At 40.8% G+C, this 17,591-nt stretch overlaps 1 protein-coding gene across 1 annotated transcript in view; it reads right to left on the bottom strand.

Annotated features, from left to right (window-relative positions):
* The window catches only part of KLHL4 (kelch like family member 4), a 181,234-nt gene that overhangs the window by 69,334 nt on the left and 94,309 nt on the right, over window positions 1-17,591 (bottom strand). The window contains 1 exon segment of the mRNA XM_041741371.1: window positions 7,427-7,639. Within this exon segment, the coding sequence (XP_041597305.1) occupies window positions 7,427-7,639 (213 nt within the window).

Here is a 17,591-nt window from a genome sequence, read left to right as displayed (position 1 = left end):
TTTTAATAAGGTTGGCTAATGGTTTATCTATCTTATTAATTCTTTCAAAGAACCAACTCCTGGTTCTGTTGATCTATTCCACAGTTCTTTTGGTCTCGATATCATTGAGTTCTGCTCGAATTTTAATTAACTCTCTTCTTCTGCTGGGGGTGGGGTCCATTTGTTGCTTTTTCTCTAGTTCCTTTATGTGTAAGGTGAGCTTTTGAATTTGAGATCTTTCCAGTTTTTGAATGTATGCTTGTATTGCGATGTATTTCCCCCTCAGGACTGCTTTTGCTGCATCCCAAAGATTTTGAACGGTTGTATCTTCATTTTCATTAGTTTCCATGAATCTTTTTAATTCTTCCTTAATTTCCTGGTTGACCTTTTCATCTTTTAGCAGGATGGTCCTTAACCTCCACGTGTTTGTGGTCCTTCCATATTTCTTGTTGTGATTAAGTTCTAATTTCAAGGCATTATGGTCTGAGAATATACAGGGGACTATCCCGATCTTTTGGTATCGGTTCAGACCCGATTTGTGACCCAGTATGTGGTCTATTCTGGAGAAAGTTCCATGTGCACTTGAGAAGAATGTGTATTCAGTTGAGTTTGGATGTAAAGTTCTGTAGATATCTGTGAAATCCATCTGGTCCAGTGTATCATTTAAAGCTCTCGTTTCTTTGGAGATATTGTGCTTAGAAGACCTATCCAGGGTAGAAAGAGCTAGATTGAAGTCACCAAGTATAAGTGTATTATTATCAAGGTATTTCTTGAGTTTGGTTATTAATTGGTTTAAATATTTGGCAGCTCCCACATTCGGGGCATATATATTGAGGAGTGTTAAGTCCTCTTGTTGGATAGATCCTTTGAGTATGAGATAGTGTCCCTCTTCATCTCTCACTATAGTCTTCGGGGTAAATTTTAATTTATCTGATATAAGGATGGCAACCCCTGCTTTCTTTTGAGGACCATTTGAATGGTAAATGGTTCTCCAACCTTTTATTTTCAGGTTGTAGGTGTCCTTCTGTCTAAAATGAGTCTCTTGTAGACAGCAAATAGATGGGTCCTGCTTTTTTATCCAGTCTGAAACCCTGTGCCTTTTGATGGGGTCATTAAGCCCGTTCACATTCAGAGTTACTATTGATAGATATGAGTTTAGTGTCATCATATCTATTCAGTCCTTGTTTTTGTGGATTGTTCCACTGAACTTCTTCTTAAAGGGGAATTTTAAGAGTCCCCCTTAAAATTTCTTGCAGAGCTGGTTTGGAGGTTACATATTCTTTCAGTTGCTGCCTGTCTTGGAAACTCTTTATCTCTCCTTCCATTTTGAATGAAAGCCTTGCTGGGTAAAGTATTCTTGGTTGCATGTTCTTTTCATTTAGGACCCTGAATATATCCTGCCAGCCCTTTCTGGCCTGCCAGGTCTCTGTGGAGAGGTCTGCTGTTACCCTAATATTCCTCCCCATAAAAGTCAGGGACTTTTTTTCTCTTGCTACTTTAAGGATCTTCTCCTTATCTTTGGAATTTGCAAGCTTCACTATTAAATGTCGAGGTGTTGAACGGTTTTTGTTGATTTTAGGGGGGGATCTCTCTATTTCCTGGATCTGAATGCCTGTTTCCCTTCCCAGATTCGGAAAGTTTTCAGCTAGGATTTGTTCAAATACATATTCTGGCCCTCTGTCCCTTTCCGCGCCCTCAGGAACCCCAATTAAACGTAGGTTTTTCTTCCTCAGGCTATCATTTATTTCCCTTAATCTATCCTCATGGTCTTTTAATTGCCTGTCTCTTTTTTCCTCAGTTTCCCTCTTTGCCATCAACTTGTCTTCTATGTCACTCACTCGTTCTTCCACCTCGTCAAGCCTCGTCGTTAGGACTTCTAGCTTGGATTGCATCTCATTTAATTGATTTTTAATTTCTGCCTGATTAGATCTAAATTCTGCAGTCATGAAGTCTCTTGAGTCCTTTATGGTTTTTTCTAGAGCCACCAGTAGCTGTAAAATAGTGCTTCTGAATTGGCTTTCTGACATTGAATTGTAATCCATATTTTGTAACTCTGTGGGAGTGTGGGCTGTTTCTGATTCTTTTTTTTGAGGGGTTTTCCTTCTAGTCATTTTGCTCAGTGCAGAGTGGCCAAAAACAAGTTGTATTGGGAAAAGGAGAAAAAGAGAGAGAAGGAAAGAAAAGAGAAAAAGAAAAAAGAGAAAGAAGAAAAAAATAGGGGAAAAAGAGAAGAAAAAGAAAGAAAAAGAAAGAAAGGAGAAAAAAGAAAAAAGGGGGGGTGGGGGAAGCAATCAGAAATCAAGAAGAAAGAGAGAAAAAAAAGCGCAAAACAAAACAAAACAAAACAAAACAAAAACAAAAACAAAAACAAAAAAACAAAAAACAAAAAAAAACCACGGGGGAGTATCTTCCGATTCTGTGTAGTTTAAGTCCCTTGACTTCCCCTGGAACTGGTCCGTCTCGCTGGTCTTCTGGGGGAGGGGCCTGCTGTGCTGATTCTCAGGTGTTGGCACTTGGGGGAGCTGCTCTGCCCCTGCCTGGTGCAGGGCTCGGTGGGGGTTGTTGACCCCGTGAGGCCCCGGGAGGAAGCCACAGTGGCGGGGGCAGCTCTGGGACCCTGGATCCAGCCCCCGCAGTAGCTCCGGGGCTCTCCTTCTGCAGGGCCTGGGGGCTCCGGGGCGGGGCCGCTGATCTGCTCAGTTCCAGGCAGGAGCGTCCTTGCTGTCCTGGGCCCTCCCTGCCTCTGCCTGTCCCGGGGGAGGCCGGATCCTGGGCTGTGTCCCGGCGCCCTGTGCTCCGGGGCCTGCGCTGTTGGATTCGCGCTCCCGGCGGTGCAGCCCCCTCCGCGGAGCCGCCGCCCGAGCCTCTCCGAGCTGTTCCCGGAGCCGCGCAGCCCCCTCCGCGCGGAGCTTCTTCCTCTGCGCGAGCCGCCGCCGCTGAGCTGTTCCCGGAGCCGCGCAGCCCCCTCCGCGGAGCCGCCGCCCGAGCCCCTCCGAGCTGTTCCCGGAGCCGCGCAGCCCCCTCCGCTCGGTGCTTCTTCCTCCGCCCGAGCCGCCGCCGCTGAGCTGTTCCCGGAGCCGCGCAGCCCCCTCCGCGGAGCCGCCGCCCGAGCCCCTCCGAGCTGTTCCCGGAGCCGCGCAGCCCCCTCCGCGCGGTGCTTCTTCCTCCGCCCGAGCCGCCGCCGCTGAGCTGTTCCCGGAGCCCTGCAGCCCCCTCCGCGGAGCCGCCGCCCGAGCCCCTCCGAGCTGCTCCGGGTCCCGCCGAGCGCTGCAGCCCTTAGGGAGCTCGGCGCACTCTCCGGGGCGCGGTTCCTCTGTTACTGTCCCAGGGAGCCCGAGGGCGTCCCCGCCTTTCTGGGGATCCTGCTCCAATTCCCGGGGAGCCCCTTTCCGCGGGGAAGGTCGGTGCAGCTCCTGCTCCTCCGGGACGGGGCTCTCCTGTCCTGGGGACACTCGCCCCGGCCTCAGCCCGGCTCCTCGCGGGGCCCCTCCCCCTCGGAGGCCTTTTGTGTCTTTATTTCTTTTTCCCCGTCTTCCTACCTTGATAGAAGCGCGAACTCTTCTCACTGTAGCGTTCCAGCTGGTCTCTCTTTAAATCTCAGGCCCAGAATGTCTAGACTTTTGATCAAACATTATTCTGAGTGTGTCAGTGAGGATGTTTCTGAATGAAGCCCGTTCTCATTAGGGAGGGAGATCTGTTATACTCAGTCTATGATTCAAAGGTTTGTAATTGAGTCTTGAGAGATTAACACTATTCTTAAACATTAAAACTATTTGTATTTTATAATACCAATACAGTATTACAAAAGCATTATGACAGCAAGATCTTTGCCTACCTCGCTTCATTTATACTAGATACTAAGACAACTAAAGAAAGGGAGCTAAGTAAGACAACAGTATTTTTGTGCACATCCTACTTTAACACTCAGTTTCACTCACATAATAAGAAAAGGAAAACAAGTCACTTTGAGCAACAAAACATAATTCAAGCTGTTTATCAGAATGGGTTCTGTCTGTGAGAGTAAGATACCAGATAAGAAATTTAATATTTAGTTTAAGAATTTAAGTAAATTAACAAGTAGTTTTAATGTTTGGCTTTTGTGGTAGGATTAATCTTTGAACTATACAACTGATGTTCCTACAGACTATATGGCACCTGTATTTAGCACATAGGAGTATATGTAACACAGTTAGATTACATATATTAAAATACCAGGCCATTATAATATAATTCTCCCCATAATGGCATAGTTTCAGGACTTTGTTTAAAACTTCTAATTTGGAAAAATAACTAGGGATGGGAAAAAGGAGAAAGTTTTTTTTAAAGAATGTATTTATTTATTCATGAGACACACACAGAGAGAGGCAGCGACACAGGCAGAGGGAAAAGTAGGCTCCCTGGAGGGACCCTGATGTTGGACTTGATCCCAGGATCATGCCTTGAACAGAAGGCAGAAGCACTCAACTGCTGAGCCACCCACGTATCCCAAGAATCTGGAGAAAGTTTTGCTAAGCAAATTTAAAGAATTCTAATATTATAAAGTTGAAAAAATTAAGATCTGTATGAAATTCTAGCAAAATATTGTTTATATGCATCTCAATTCTGAATTCATATTGTTAGTTTTAGTTTTACATGTGATTCTCTATTGTTTGCTTTTATATATCCGTCTTTTATTTTTAAATCTTAAATAACTATAGCAATTTTTGTAGTTTGAAATATTTAACTCTTTGTTTGGGTTTCACAGAAAGAGCCATCTGATATTTTTCCTGCTTCAGATGTTCAAAAGTTCATTTTCTTTTAATCATGGAATTATTAACATTAATGGTAATTTAATATCCTCTGACTACTTTCTCTTGCCTCCCTACAGACAATATATAATATATATTTCACCTCACTGTCACTTGACTGAATACAGATAGTCTTATCCCATGGATGTTTTTAAAGAATTAACACATACAAACATGTTCAGTTAATTTATTATAATTACTGATAGAATTGACAAGGATTTTAAGTTAAGTTTAGTCAAGTTAAAGGATTGAATTTCAAATTGTTTTTAACCGAAATAGATATTTTTGTTACAACATAAAATATCCATTCAGAATTGACTGATTTTGATAGTGCTTAAGCTCTTCTAGTTAACATTGGTATATTAATTAGTCTTGTCTTATTGAAAGTTATTTAACTTTCATTAGAAATCATAATGTATACAATTATAGAAACTTAAGTTCTAATATTACAAAAAGTCAGGACAAAGAAAGAAATACACTGATTTAACAATGAGCAGAAGCATGAATAGATATTTTTCCAAAGAATACCTACAGGTGGCCAACATACACATGAAAAGATGATCAACATCACACATCATCAGAAAAATACAAATGGGGCAACCCTGGTGTCTCAGTGGTTTAGCGCCAACTTTGGCCCAGGATGTGATCCTGGAGACCAGGGATCGAGTCCCGCATCAGGTGCCCTGCATGGAGCCTGTTTCTCCCTCTGCCTGTGTCTCTGCCTCTGTGTGTGTGTGTGTGTGTGTCATGAATAAATAAATACAATATTTTTTAAAAAGAAAAATACAAATGAAAACTACAATGAGATATCACTTGTCAGAATGGCTAAAACTAATAGCAGAAGAAACAAAAGATAATGGTGAGGATGTGGAAAAAGGGGAACTCTCTTACACTGTTAGGGGGAATGCAAACTGGTACAACCACTCTGGAAAAAAAGGATGGAAGTTACTCAAATAGTTAAAAATATAACAGCCCCACCATCCAGCAATTGCACTACTATGTATTTACCTAAAGAATACAAAATAAACCACATCTTCTTGTGGTTTATGTATACAATGGAATATTACTCAGCCATTAGAAATGACAAATACCCACCATTTGCTTCAACGTGGATGGAACTGGAGGGTATTATGCTGAGTGAAGTAAGTCAATCGGAGAAGGACAAACATTATATGTTCTCATTCATTTGGAGAATATAAATAATAGTGAAAGGGAATATAAAGGAAGGGAAAAGAAATGTTGGGAAATATCAGAAAGGGAGACAGAACATAAAGACTCCTAACTCTGGGAAATGAACTAGGGGTGGTGGATGGGGAGGAGGGCGGGGGGTGGAGGGGAATGGGTGACGGGCACTGAGGCGGACACTTGACGGGATGAGCACTGGGTGTTTTTCTGTATGTTGGTAAATTGAACACCAATAAAAATTAATTTAAAAAATAAAACCAGCTTTCAGGCAATGCTATGCTGCTAGCTCAGGGCCATTTTGAGTAGCACTGCCTTAAAGAATCTAATAAATCATATTAGAACCTCTCATGAGAATAACACATATAAGTGTATACACATTCACACAAACATAAAATTTCCAAAAATTCTGAACCTTGGGTCTAAAATTACACATATATTTTAATGTTTCTCTTTTTGGTGTTACTATTGCCTTGCCCTTCGAATAAATTTGCTATACTCAAGAAGGCAGTCAGGATTCTTTCACTGCCTGTGGATAGATTCTTAAAAGTAAATATGTAGCTCCATGGATTTAATTAACAGATAAAAGTTAAAAAAAGTAGAGAAAACATTAGCAAATTAATATTCTATTTTTAATATTAGCAGTTTGTTGAAAGTGAATTAATTTTAACGTTTATGAAGTTACTAATACACTAAATCTAGATGAAGCTCCTACTTACAATGTGGATGATGTTTGATGATATCAGTCACAGGCTATATAATATATGAAATGTGCGTATGTGCAATATATCCATATATATAGAATACAATTGATACCTTCTATTGATAAATTTGCTACAGAAAAAAATCACCAATGGTACAAGTATATAGTGAGACTGCACTCCAACTTCACTAAACTTCACTTACTAAAACTCAGTATGAGATAGGTCAATCCCAAACCATATACAAGGGTGTTTGTGTTTAGAATAGTTTATACTATTATCCTACAGCGTGTATGATGAGGGTGCCATTATAATGATTCTGTAGTGCATCTGAAGCTACTATAGTATGATTTCAATCATAGCAGCTAATTAATATGTTAATAACTATTAACCAGATTAGACTAACTCCTTGCTAAAGTCTCCTCTGGGATGCTACTATACTGGTTATTATCAGCTTACCTAGAAGGTGGTCAGGAAAAGAAAAAAAGAAGAACCTAGTCATTTTCTCTTCTTTCTGCTTCTTACAAGTGCTATTTGGTGAGAGAGGAAACTGAAACTAAAGAGTATGCTGAAATGTAGGGAATATCTGTACTTTTTTTAATACTTGTTTTCTCTCTTCATCATAAATAGTGCTATTTGAAGGCTGGATATGTCTTTTTGTGAAACAATGTACATTCCAGTTAACAGAAATTCTCAGAATAAAATAATACAAAAAAGGAATGGATTAATGCCTAGTGGTAGTTTAGAATTATATGTTACCTGGGTAAATTTTCATACCTGTGGTGGAAGTAATGGCAGCCTGATATAAGAAAGCAACATCGCTAGGTCCTGTTGTCTAGCCTGAACATCATGCCCCACCCAGTGCATTAGAGCATGGAATATTGTTTCTTCATCAGGCACATTAATGTCATCACTGCACAGAAGTTTTGAAATTTCATTAGCTGGAAGCAGGAGGAATTCTTGGTTCTTTATTACCTCAATGAAGTGTTCCTAGAAAAGAAAGATCTTTTACTGAAACTTTTACTTTAGAAATATCTTAACAAAATAAGCATATGAAAGCATTTCGCATTGTTGAAATTAAGAAAATATGAGAGAGACAGATATATGCATTTATAACAAATAGATGTCATTGCTGCCTGTGAAAGAGGGTAAGGGGAACCTTCTGAAGCTGAGGAGCAAAATGTTTCCACTGAGAATTATTTATTGAACACAACAAAAGGGCTTAACTGTTTCACAGGCCACATGGGTAGTATTCGAGTTGTTACAAGTGCTTTTTCTCTCCAAGCTGTTGTAGGTAGCAACAACTTATGACCACAAAAGTGACTGATTTTGAGTTGATCTTTAGCAAAAAACCTTAAGAGGAAGGCTGGAAATTTTCAAGGTGGAGGCTATGTTAAAGACCTGGGAAAGGTAGCTTTGTGCATTTGAGGGGGCAACATATTGAATTCCTTTGAGATGAGATAAACAGATTAATGAAAAACTCTTCTCTTATGGAAAAACATGATCTTTTATTAACCAAGGCAAATATATATTTTACAATGGATAATATACAAATTTAGGACAATCTAAAAGGGATTCCGATGGAGTTATTTTTGGGAGGGAGGTGTTGGGGTTGTCTTTCAATTATTATATATTATTACTTAATTCTCTCTTTGTCACAGGGTTATATTTTATGAAGTATCAAATTTCAGGCCTCTGTATTTCAATTTTTTCATGAAAATACCACTATATTTTTCTTATTTATAATGTTGCATATTTTTCTATGACAACACAGTTATCATTCACAACATTTTTCATAGTAAAAAAGGCTCAAGTTCTAAATGTGAAAAAATATACTTCCAAAATGGAGATAAACTTGTCTAGTTGGTAATTTATTTTGTACAATAAAGAGATAATCTTGAATCAGATTAAAACAGCCTCTAAATAAATTGGGGGGAATCTTGGATGAATCTAATCACTCCCTCAGCTCCACTCAGAGTTTAGTTATTTTGGAAGTGCCTTAGCTTAATAGTAAAATTATTAATACAAAAACCACTATTTGATAGCCCCATCAGGGAGCTCTAATACCATAAATTCCAAGCTAAACTGCCTATTTAAATGAAGAGCCCTTTTGTGATTAAGATGAACAATTGACAGAGGATGGTGTTTTATTGTAACCAACGTCCCTGGTTGAAAACCCTCTCACCTACAGCAATGTAATGCAACTAGTACTACAAATAATAATACATTAGATTTATACAGTACATCATACTTTCACAAACATTAAGTCAAAAAAATCCAGCCACATTAAGTCATCACCAATGTGATCTTGTGGGAGGTCAAATTATTCTGATGAGAAAACAGGCTATGTGAATTTTTTGGTTTCCTGTGCAATAAATGACAAAGTATAGACAAAAACCTAAGTCTCCAGGTCTACTCCATTTTGTTCAACACTGTGACTGCCTTTCATAAGTGACACAATTTTTATGAATGGGTTAAGAAAAAAAACATAAAACAGTCTAAAAATGTGGTTACCTATTAGGCCATGTATGTAAACTCTGAGAGTTTATATCATTATGTCAATATGATAAAAGACCTTATATTCCATTCTCCTATCTACTCCCCAATGAAAGAAAAGAAAAATAGTAAATGAGACTGAGAGATAGAGTGAAGGAGAGAAAGAGATTGGCTCAGTTGTAAAACCTACTCAATAGCTAATGTGGATCATAGAAAAATCTATCAAATTTGGTTATGCATTTGAAAAAAAGAAATCACTCAAATGATGTATATGATGATCACATTTATAGCAAGCAATTAGAGTTTAAGATAGAATTTGTTATGGCTCCAGAGAAACCTCCTGATGAGAATATTAAAATTGTTTGGCAATATAGTAACTTAGTCTAAATGAAAAATTAATATATTGGTTTAAATGATCTACATATGATACTTCATTATCCACTATTATGGGGAAATATTTAGTTAAGCTTAATGATTAATTTTAAATTGTTTTATTTTGGAATTATTTCGTTTCCAATTTCAGGGTAAACACTTTCTTTTATGTACCTTCCCAAGAGGTTTGATATTTATTTTTTAATTCACACTTACTTTGTTGTTAAACTTACTAAATGAGCGTACCATACTTGCTGAGTGTTTCATCAATGCAGATTACTATTTATAGAATTATGATGGTTAATTTAATGTGTCAACTTACTTACCCACAGAATGTCTAGACTTTTTTTTTTTTTTTTTTTTTTAATTAACTTTTATTGGTGTTTAATTTACCAACATACAGAAAAACACCCAGTGCTCATCCCGTCAAGTGTCCACCTCAGTGCCCGTCACCCATTCCCCTCCAACACCCGCCCTCCTCCCCTTCCACCACCCCTAGTTCGTTTCCCCGAGTTAGGAGTCTTTATGTTCTGTCTCCCTTCCTGATATTTCCCAACATTTCTTTTCCCTTCCTTTATATTCCCTTTCACTATTATTCATATTCCCCAAATGAATGAGAACATACACTGTTTGTCCTTCTCCGATTGACTTATTTCACTCAGCATAATACCCTCCAGTTCCATCCACGTTGAAGCAAATGGTGGGTATTTGTCGTTTCTAATTGCTGAGTAATATTCCATTGTATACATAAACCACATCTTCTTTATCCATTCATCTTTCGATGGACACCGAGGCTCCTTCCACAGTTTGGCTATTGTGGCCATTGCTGATAGAAACATCGGGGTGCAGGTGTCCCGACGTTTCATTGCATCTGAATCTTTGGGGTAAATCCCCAACAGTGCAATTGCTGGGTCGTAGGGCAGGTCTATTTTTAACTCTTTGAGGAACCTCCACACAGTTTTCCAGAGTGGCTGCACCAGTTCACATTCCCACCAACAGTGTAAGAGGGTTCCCTTTTCTCCGCATCCTCTCCAACATTTGTGGTTTCCTGCCTTGTTAATTTTCCCCATTCTCACTGGTGTGAGGTGGTATCTCATTGTGGTTTTGATTTGTATTTCCCTGATGGCAAGTGATGCAGAGCATTTTCTCATGTGCATGTTGGCCATGTCCATGTCTTCCTCTGTGAGATTTCTCTTCATGTCTTTTGCCCATTTCATGATTGGATTGTTTGTTTCTTTGGTGTTGAGTTTAATAAGTTCTTTATAGATTTTGGAAACTAGCCCTTTATCTGATATGTCATTTGCAAATATCTTCTCCCATTCTGTAGGTTGTCTTTTAGTTTTGTTGACTGTATCCTTTGCTGTGCAAAAGCTTCTTATCTTGATGAAGTCCCAATAGTTCATTTTTGCTTTTGTTTCTTTTGCCTTCGTGGATGTATCTTGCAAGAAGTTACTGTGGCCAAGTTCAAAAAGGGTGTTGCCTGTGTTCTCCTCTAGGATTTTGATGGAATCTTGTCTCACATTTAGATCTCTCATCCATTTTGAGTTTATCTTTGTGTATGGTGAAAGAGAGTGGTCCAGTTTCATTCTTCTGCATGTGGATGTCCAATTTTCCCAGCACCATTTATTGAAGAGACTGTCTTTCTTCCAATGGATAGTCTTTCCTCCTTTATCGAATATTAGATGGCCGTACATTTCAGGGTCCACTTCTGGGTTCTCTATTCTGTTCCATTGATCTATGTGTCTGTTTTTGTGCCAGTACCACACTGTCTTGATGACCACAGCTTTGTAATACAACCTGAAATCTGGCATTGTGATGCCCCCAGCTAAGGTTTTCTTTTTTAAAATTCCCCTGGCGATTCGGGGTCTTTTCTGATTCCACACAAATCTTAAAATAATTTGTTCTAACTCTCTGAAGAAAGTCCATGGTATTTTGATAGGGATTGCATTAAACGTATAAATTGCCCTGGGTAACATTGACATTTTTACAATATTAATTCTGCCAATCCATGAGCATGGAATATTTTTCCATCTCTTTGTGTCTTCCTCAATTTCTTTCAGAAGTGTTCTATAGTTTTTAGGGTATAGATCTTTTACCTCTTTGGTTAGGTTTATTCCTAGGTATCTTATGCTTTTGGGTGCAATTGTAAATGGGATTGACTCCTTAATTTCTCTTTCTTCAGTCTCATTGTTAGTGTATAGAAATGCCATTGATTTCTGGGCATTGATTTTGTATCCTGCCACGCTACCAAATTGCTGTATGAGTTCTAGCAATCTGGGGGTGGAGGCTTTTGGGTTTTCTATGTAGAGTATCATGTCATCAGCGAAGAGGGAGAGTTTGACTTCTTCTTTGCCAATTTGAATGCCTTTAATGTCTTTTTGTTGTCTGATTGCTGAGGCGAGGACTTCCAGAACTATGTTGAACAGCAGTGGTGAGAGTGGACATCCCTGTCTTGTTCCTGATCTTAGGGGAAAGGCTCCCAGTGCTTCCCCATTGAGAATGATATTTGCTGTGGGCTTTTCGTAGATGGCTTTTAAGATGTCGAGGAAAGTTCCCTCTATCCCAACACTCTGAAGGGTTTTGATCAGGAATGGATGCTGTATTTTGTCAAATGCTTTCTCTGCATCTAATGAGAGTATCATATGGTTCTTGGTTTTTCTCTTGCTGATATGATGAATCACATTGATGGTTTTACGAGTGTTGAACCAGCCTTGTGTCCCAGGGATAAATCCTACTTGGTCATGGTGAATAATTTTCTTAATGTGTTGTTGGATCCTATTGGCTAGTATCTTGTTGAGAATTTTTGCATCCATGTTCATCAGGGATATTGGTCTGTAATTCTCCTTTTTGGTGGGGTCTTTGTCTGGTTTCGGAATTAAGGTGATGCTGGCCTCATAGAACGAATTTGGAAGTACTCCATCTCTTTCTATCTTTCCAAACAGCTTTAGTAGAATAGGTATGATTTCTTCTTTAAACGTTTGATAGAATTCCCCTGGGAAGCCATCTGGCCCTGGACTCTTGTGTCTTGGGAGGTTTTTGATGACTGCTTCAATTTCCTCCCTGGTTATTGGCCTGTTCAGGTTTTCTATTTCTTCCTGCTCCAGTTTTGGTAGTTTGTGGCTTTCCAGGAATGCGTCCATTTCTTCTAGATTTCCTAATTTATTGGCGTACAGCTGTTCATAATATGTTTTTAAAATCGTTTGTATTTCCTTGGTGTTGGTAGTGATCTCTCCTTTCTCATTCATGATTTTATTAATTTGAGTCTTCTCTCTCTTCTTTTTAATAAGGTTGGCTAATGGTTTATCTATCTTATTAATTCTTTCAAAGAACCAACTCCTGGTTCTGTTGATCTATTCCACAGTTCTTTTGGTCTCGATATCATTGAGTTCTGCTCGAATTTTAATTAACTCTCTTCTTCTGCTGGGGGTGGGGTCCATTTGTTGCTTTTTCTCTAGTTCCTTTATGTGTAAGGTGAGCTTTTGAATTTGAGATCTTTCCAGTTTTTGAATGTATGCTTGTATTGCGATGTATTTCCCCCTCAGGACTGCTTTTGCTGCATCCCAAAGATTTTGAACGGTTGTATCTTCATTTTCATTAGTTTCCATGAATCTTTTTAATTCTTCCTTAATTTCCTGGTTGACCTTTTCATCTTTTAGCAGGATGGTCCTTAACCTCCACGTGTTTGTGGTCCTTCCATATTTCTTGTTGTGATTAAGTTCTAATTTCAAGGCATTATGGTCTGAGAATATACAGGGGACTATCCCGATCTTTTGGTATCGGTTCAGACCCGATTTGTGACCCAGTATGTGGTCTATTCTGGAGAAAGTTCCATGTGCACTTGAGAAGAATGTGTATTCAGTTGAGTTTGGATGTAAAGTTCTGTAGATATCTGTGAAATCCATCTGGTCCAGTGTATCATTTAAAGCTCTCGTTTCTTTGGAGATATTGTGCTTAGAAGACCTATCCAGGGTAGAAAGAGCTAGATTGAAGTCACCAAGTATAAGTGTATTATTATCAAGGTATTTCTTGAGTTTGGTTATTAATTGGTTTAAATATTTGGCAGCTCCCACATTCGGGGCATATATATTGAGGAGTGTTAAGTCCTCTTGTTGGATAGATCCTTTGAGTATGAGATAGTGTCCCTCTTCATCTCTCACTATAGTCTTCGGGGTAAATTTTAATTTATCTGATATAAGGATGGCAACCCCTGCTTTCTTTTGAGGACCATTTGAATGGTAAATGGTTCTCCAACCTTTTATTTTCAGGTTGTAGGTGTCCTTCTGTCTAAAATGAGTCTCTTGTAGACAGCAAATAGATGGGTCCTGCTTTTTTATCCAGTCTGAAACCCTGTGCCTTTTGATGGGGTCATTAAGCCCGTTCACATTCAGAGTTACTATTGATAGATATGAGTTTAGTGTCATCATATCTATTCAGTCCTTGTTTTTGTGGATTGTTCCACTGAACTTCTTCTTAAAGGGGAATTTTAAGAGTCCCCCTTAAAATTTCTTGCAGAGCTGGTTTGGAGGTTACATATTCTTTCAGTTGCTGCCTGTCTTGGAAACTCTTTATCTCTCCTTCCATTTTGAATGAAAGCCTTGCTGGGTAAAGTATTCTTGGTTGCATGTTCTTTTCATTTAGGACCCTGAATATATCCTGCCAGCCCTTTCTGGCCTGCCAGGTCTCTGTGGAGAGGTCTGCTGTTACCCTAATATTCCTCCCCATAAAAGTCAGGGACTTTTTTTCTCTTGCTACTTTAAGGATCTTCTCCTTATCTTTGGAATTTGCAAGCTTCACTATTAAATGTCGAGGTGTTGAACGGTTTTTGTTGATTTTAGGGGGGGATCTCTCTATTTCCTGGATCTGAATGCCTGTTTCCCTTCCCAGATTCGGAAAGTTTTCAGCTAGGATTTGTTCAAATACATATTCTGGCCCTCTGTCCCTTTCCGCGCCCTCAGGAACCCCAATTAAACGTAGGTTTTTCTTCCTCAGGCTATCATTTATTTCCCTTAATCTATCCTCATGGTCTTTTAATTGCCTGTCTCTTTTTTCCTCAGTTTCCCTCTTTGCCATCAACTTGTCTTCTATGTCACTCACTCGTTCTTCCACCTCGTCAAGCCTCGTCGTTAGGACTTCTAGCTTGGATTGCATCTCATTTAATTGATTTTTAATTTCTGCCTGATTAGATCTAAATTCTGCAGTCATGAAGTCTCTTGAGTCCTTTATGGTTTTTTCTAGAGCCACCAGTAGCTGTAAAATAGTGCTTCTGAATTGGCTTTCTGACATTGAATTGTAATCCATATTTTGTAACTCTGTGGGAGTGTGGGCTGTTTCTGATTCTTTTTTTTGAGGGGTTTTCCTTCTAGTCATTTTGCTCAGTGCAGAGTGGCCAAAAACAAGTTGTATTGGGAAAAGGAGAAAAAGAGAGAGAAGGAAAGAAAAGAGAAAAAGAAAAAAGAGAAAGAAGAAAAAAATAGGGGAAAAAGAGAAGAAAAAGAAAGAAAAAGAAAGAAAGGAGAAAAAAGAAAAAAGGGGGGGTGGGGGAAGCAATCAGAAATCAAGAAGAAAGAGAGAAAAAAAAGCGCAAAACAAAACAAAACAAAACAAAACAAAAACAAAAACAAAAACAAAAAAACAAAAAACAAAAAAAACCACGGGGGAGTATCTTCCGATTCTGTGTAGTTTAAGTCCCTTGACTTCCCCTGGAACTGGTCCGTCTCGCTGGTCTTCTGGGGGAGGGGCCTGCTGTGCTGATTCTCAGGTGTTGGCACTTGGGGGAGCTGCTCTGCCCCTGCCTGGTGCAGGGCTCGGTGGGGGTTGTTGACCCCGTGAGGCCCCGGGAGGAAGCCACAGTGGCGGGGGCAGCTCTGGGACCCTGGATCCAGCCCCCGCAGTAGCTCCGGGGCTCTCCTTCTGCAGGGCCTGGGGGCTCCGGGGCGGGGCCGCTGATCTGCTCAGTTCCAGGCAGGAGCGTCCTTGCTGTCCTGGGCCCTCCCTGCCTCTGCCTGTCCCGGGGGAGGCCGGATCCTGGGCTGTGTCCCGGCGCCCTGTGCTCCGGGGCCTGCGCTGTTGGATTCGCGCTCCCGGCGGTGCAGCCCCCTCCGCGGAGCCGCCGCCCGAGCCTCTCCGAGCTGTTCCCGGAGCCGCGCAGCCCCCTCCGCGCGGAGCTTCTTCCTCTGCGCGAGCCGCCGCCGCTGAGCTGTTCCCGGAGCCGCGCAGCCCCCTCCGCGGAGCCGCCGCCCGAGCCCCTCCGAGCTGTTCCCGGAGCCGCGCAGCCCCCTCCGCTCGGTGCTTCTTCCTCCGCCCGAGCCGCCGCCGCTGAGCTGTTCCCGGAGCCGCGCAGCCCCCTCCGCGGAGCCGCCGCCCGAGCCCCTCCGAGCTGTTCCCGGAGCCGCGCAGCCCCCTCCGCGCGGTGCTTCTTCCTCCGCCCGAGCCGCCGCCGCTGAGCTGTTCCCGGAGCCCTGCAGCCCCCTCCGCGGAGCCGCCGCCCGAGCCCCTCCGAGCTGCTCCGGGTCCCGCCGAGCGCTGCAGCCCTTAGGGAGCTCGGCGCACTCTCCGGGGCGCGGTTCCTCTGTTACTGTCCCAGGGAGCCCGAGGGCGTCCCCGCCTTTCTGGGGATCCTGCTCCAATTCCCGGGGAGCCCCTTTCCGCGGGGAAGGTCGGTGCAGCTCCTGCTCCTCCGGGACGGGGCTCTCCTGTCCTGGGGACACTCGCCCCGGCCTCAGCCCGGCTCCTCGCGGGGCCCCTCCCCCTCGGAGGCCTTTTGTGTCTTTATTTCTTTTTCCCCGTCTTCCTACCTTGATAGAAGCGCGAACTCTTCTCACTGTAGCGTTCCAGCTGGTCTCTCTTTAAATCTCAGGCCCAGAATGTCTAGACTTTTGATCAAACATTATTCTGAGTGTGTCAGTGAGGATGTTTCTGAATGAAGCCCGTTCTCATTAGGGAGGGAGATCTGTTATACTCAGTCTATGATTCAAAGGTTTGTAATTGAGTCTTGAGAGATTAACACTATTCTTAAACATTAAAACTATTTGTATTTTATAATACCAATACAGTATTACAAAAGCATTATGACAGCAAGATCTTTGCCTACCTCGCTTCATTTATACTAGATACTAAGACAACTAAAGAAAGGGAGCTAAGTAAGACAACAGTATTTTTGTGCACATCCTACTTTAACACTCAGTTTCACTCACATAATAAGAAAAGGAAAACAAGTCACTTTGAGCAACAAAACATAATTCAAGCTGTTTATCAGAATGGGTTCTGTCTGTGAGAGTAAGATACCAGATAAGAAATTTAATATTTAGTTTAAGAATTTAAGTAAATTAACAAGTAGTTTTAATGTTTGGCTTTTGTGGTAGGATTAATCTTTGAACTATACAACTGATGTTCCTACAGACTATATGGCACCTGTATTTAGCACATAGGAGTATATGTAACACAGTTAGATTACATATATTAAAATACCAGGCCATTATAATATAATTCTCCCCATAATGGCATAGTTTCAGGACTTTGTTTAAAACTTCTAATTTGGAAAAATAACTAGGGATGGGAAAAAGGAGAAAGTTTTTTTTAAAGAATGTATTTATTTATTCATGAGACACACACAGAGAGAGGCAGCGACACAGGCAGAGGGAAAAGTAGGCTCCCTGGAGGGACCCTGATGTTGGACTTGATCCCAGGATCATGCCTTGAACAGAAGGCAGAAGCACTCAACTGCTGAGCCACCCACGTATCCCAAGAATCTGGAGAAAGTTTTGCTAAGCAAATTTAAAGAATTCTAATATTATAAAGTTGAAAAAATTAAGATCTGTATGAAATTCTAGCAAAATATTGTTTATATGCATCTCAATTCTGAATTCATATTGTTAGTTTTAGTTTTACATGTGATTCTCTATTGTTTGCTTTTATATATCCGTCTTTTATTTTTAAATCTTAAATAACTATAGCAATTTTTGTAGTTTGAAATATTTAACTCTTTGTTTGGGTTTCACAGAAAGAGCCATCTGATATTTTTCCTGCTTCAGATGTTCAAAAGTTCATTTTCTTTTAATCATGGAATTATTAACAT

The sequence above is a fragment of the Vulpes lagopus genome, chromosome X, assembly GCF_018345385.1.
Source record: "Vulpes lagopus strain Blue_001 chromosome X, ASM1834538v1, whole genome shotgun sequence".
NCBI lineage: Eukaryota > Metazoa > Chordata > Mammalia > Carnivora > Canidae > Vulpes > Vulpes lagopus.
Note: the sequence above shows the minus strand (reverse complement) of the source record. Positions and strands in the feature narration are given on the sequence as shown.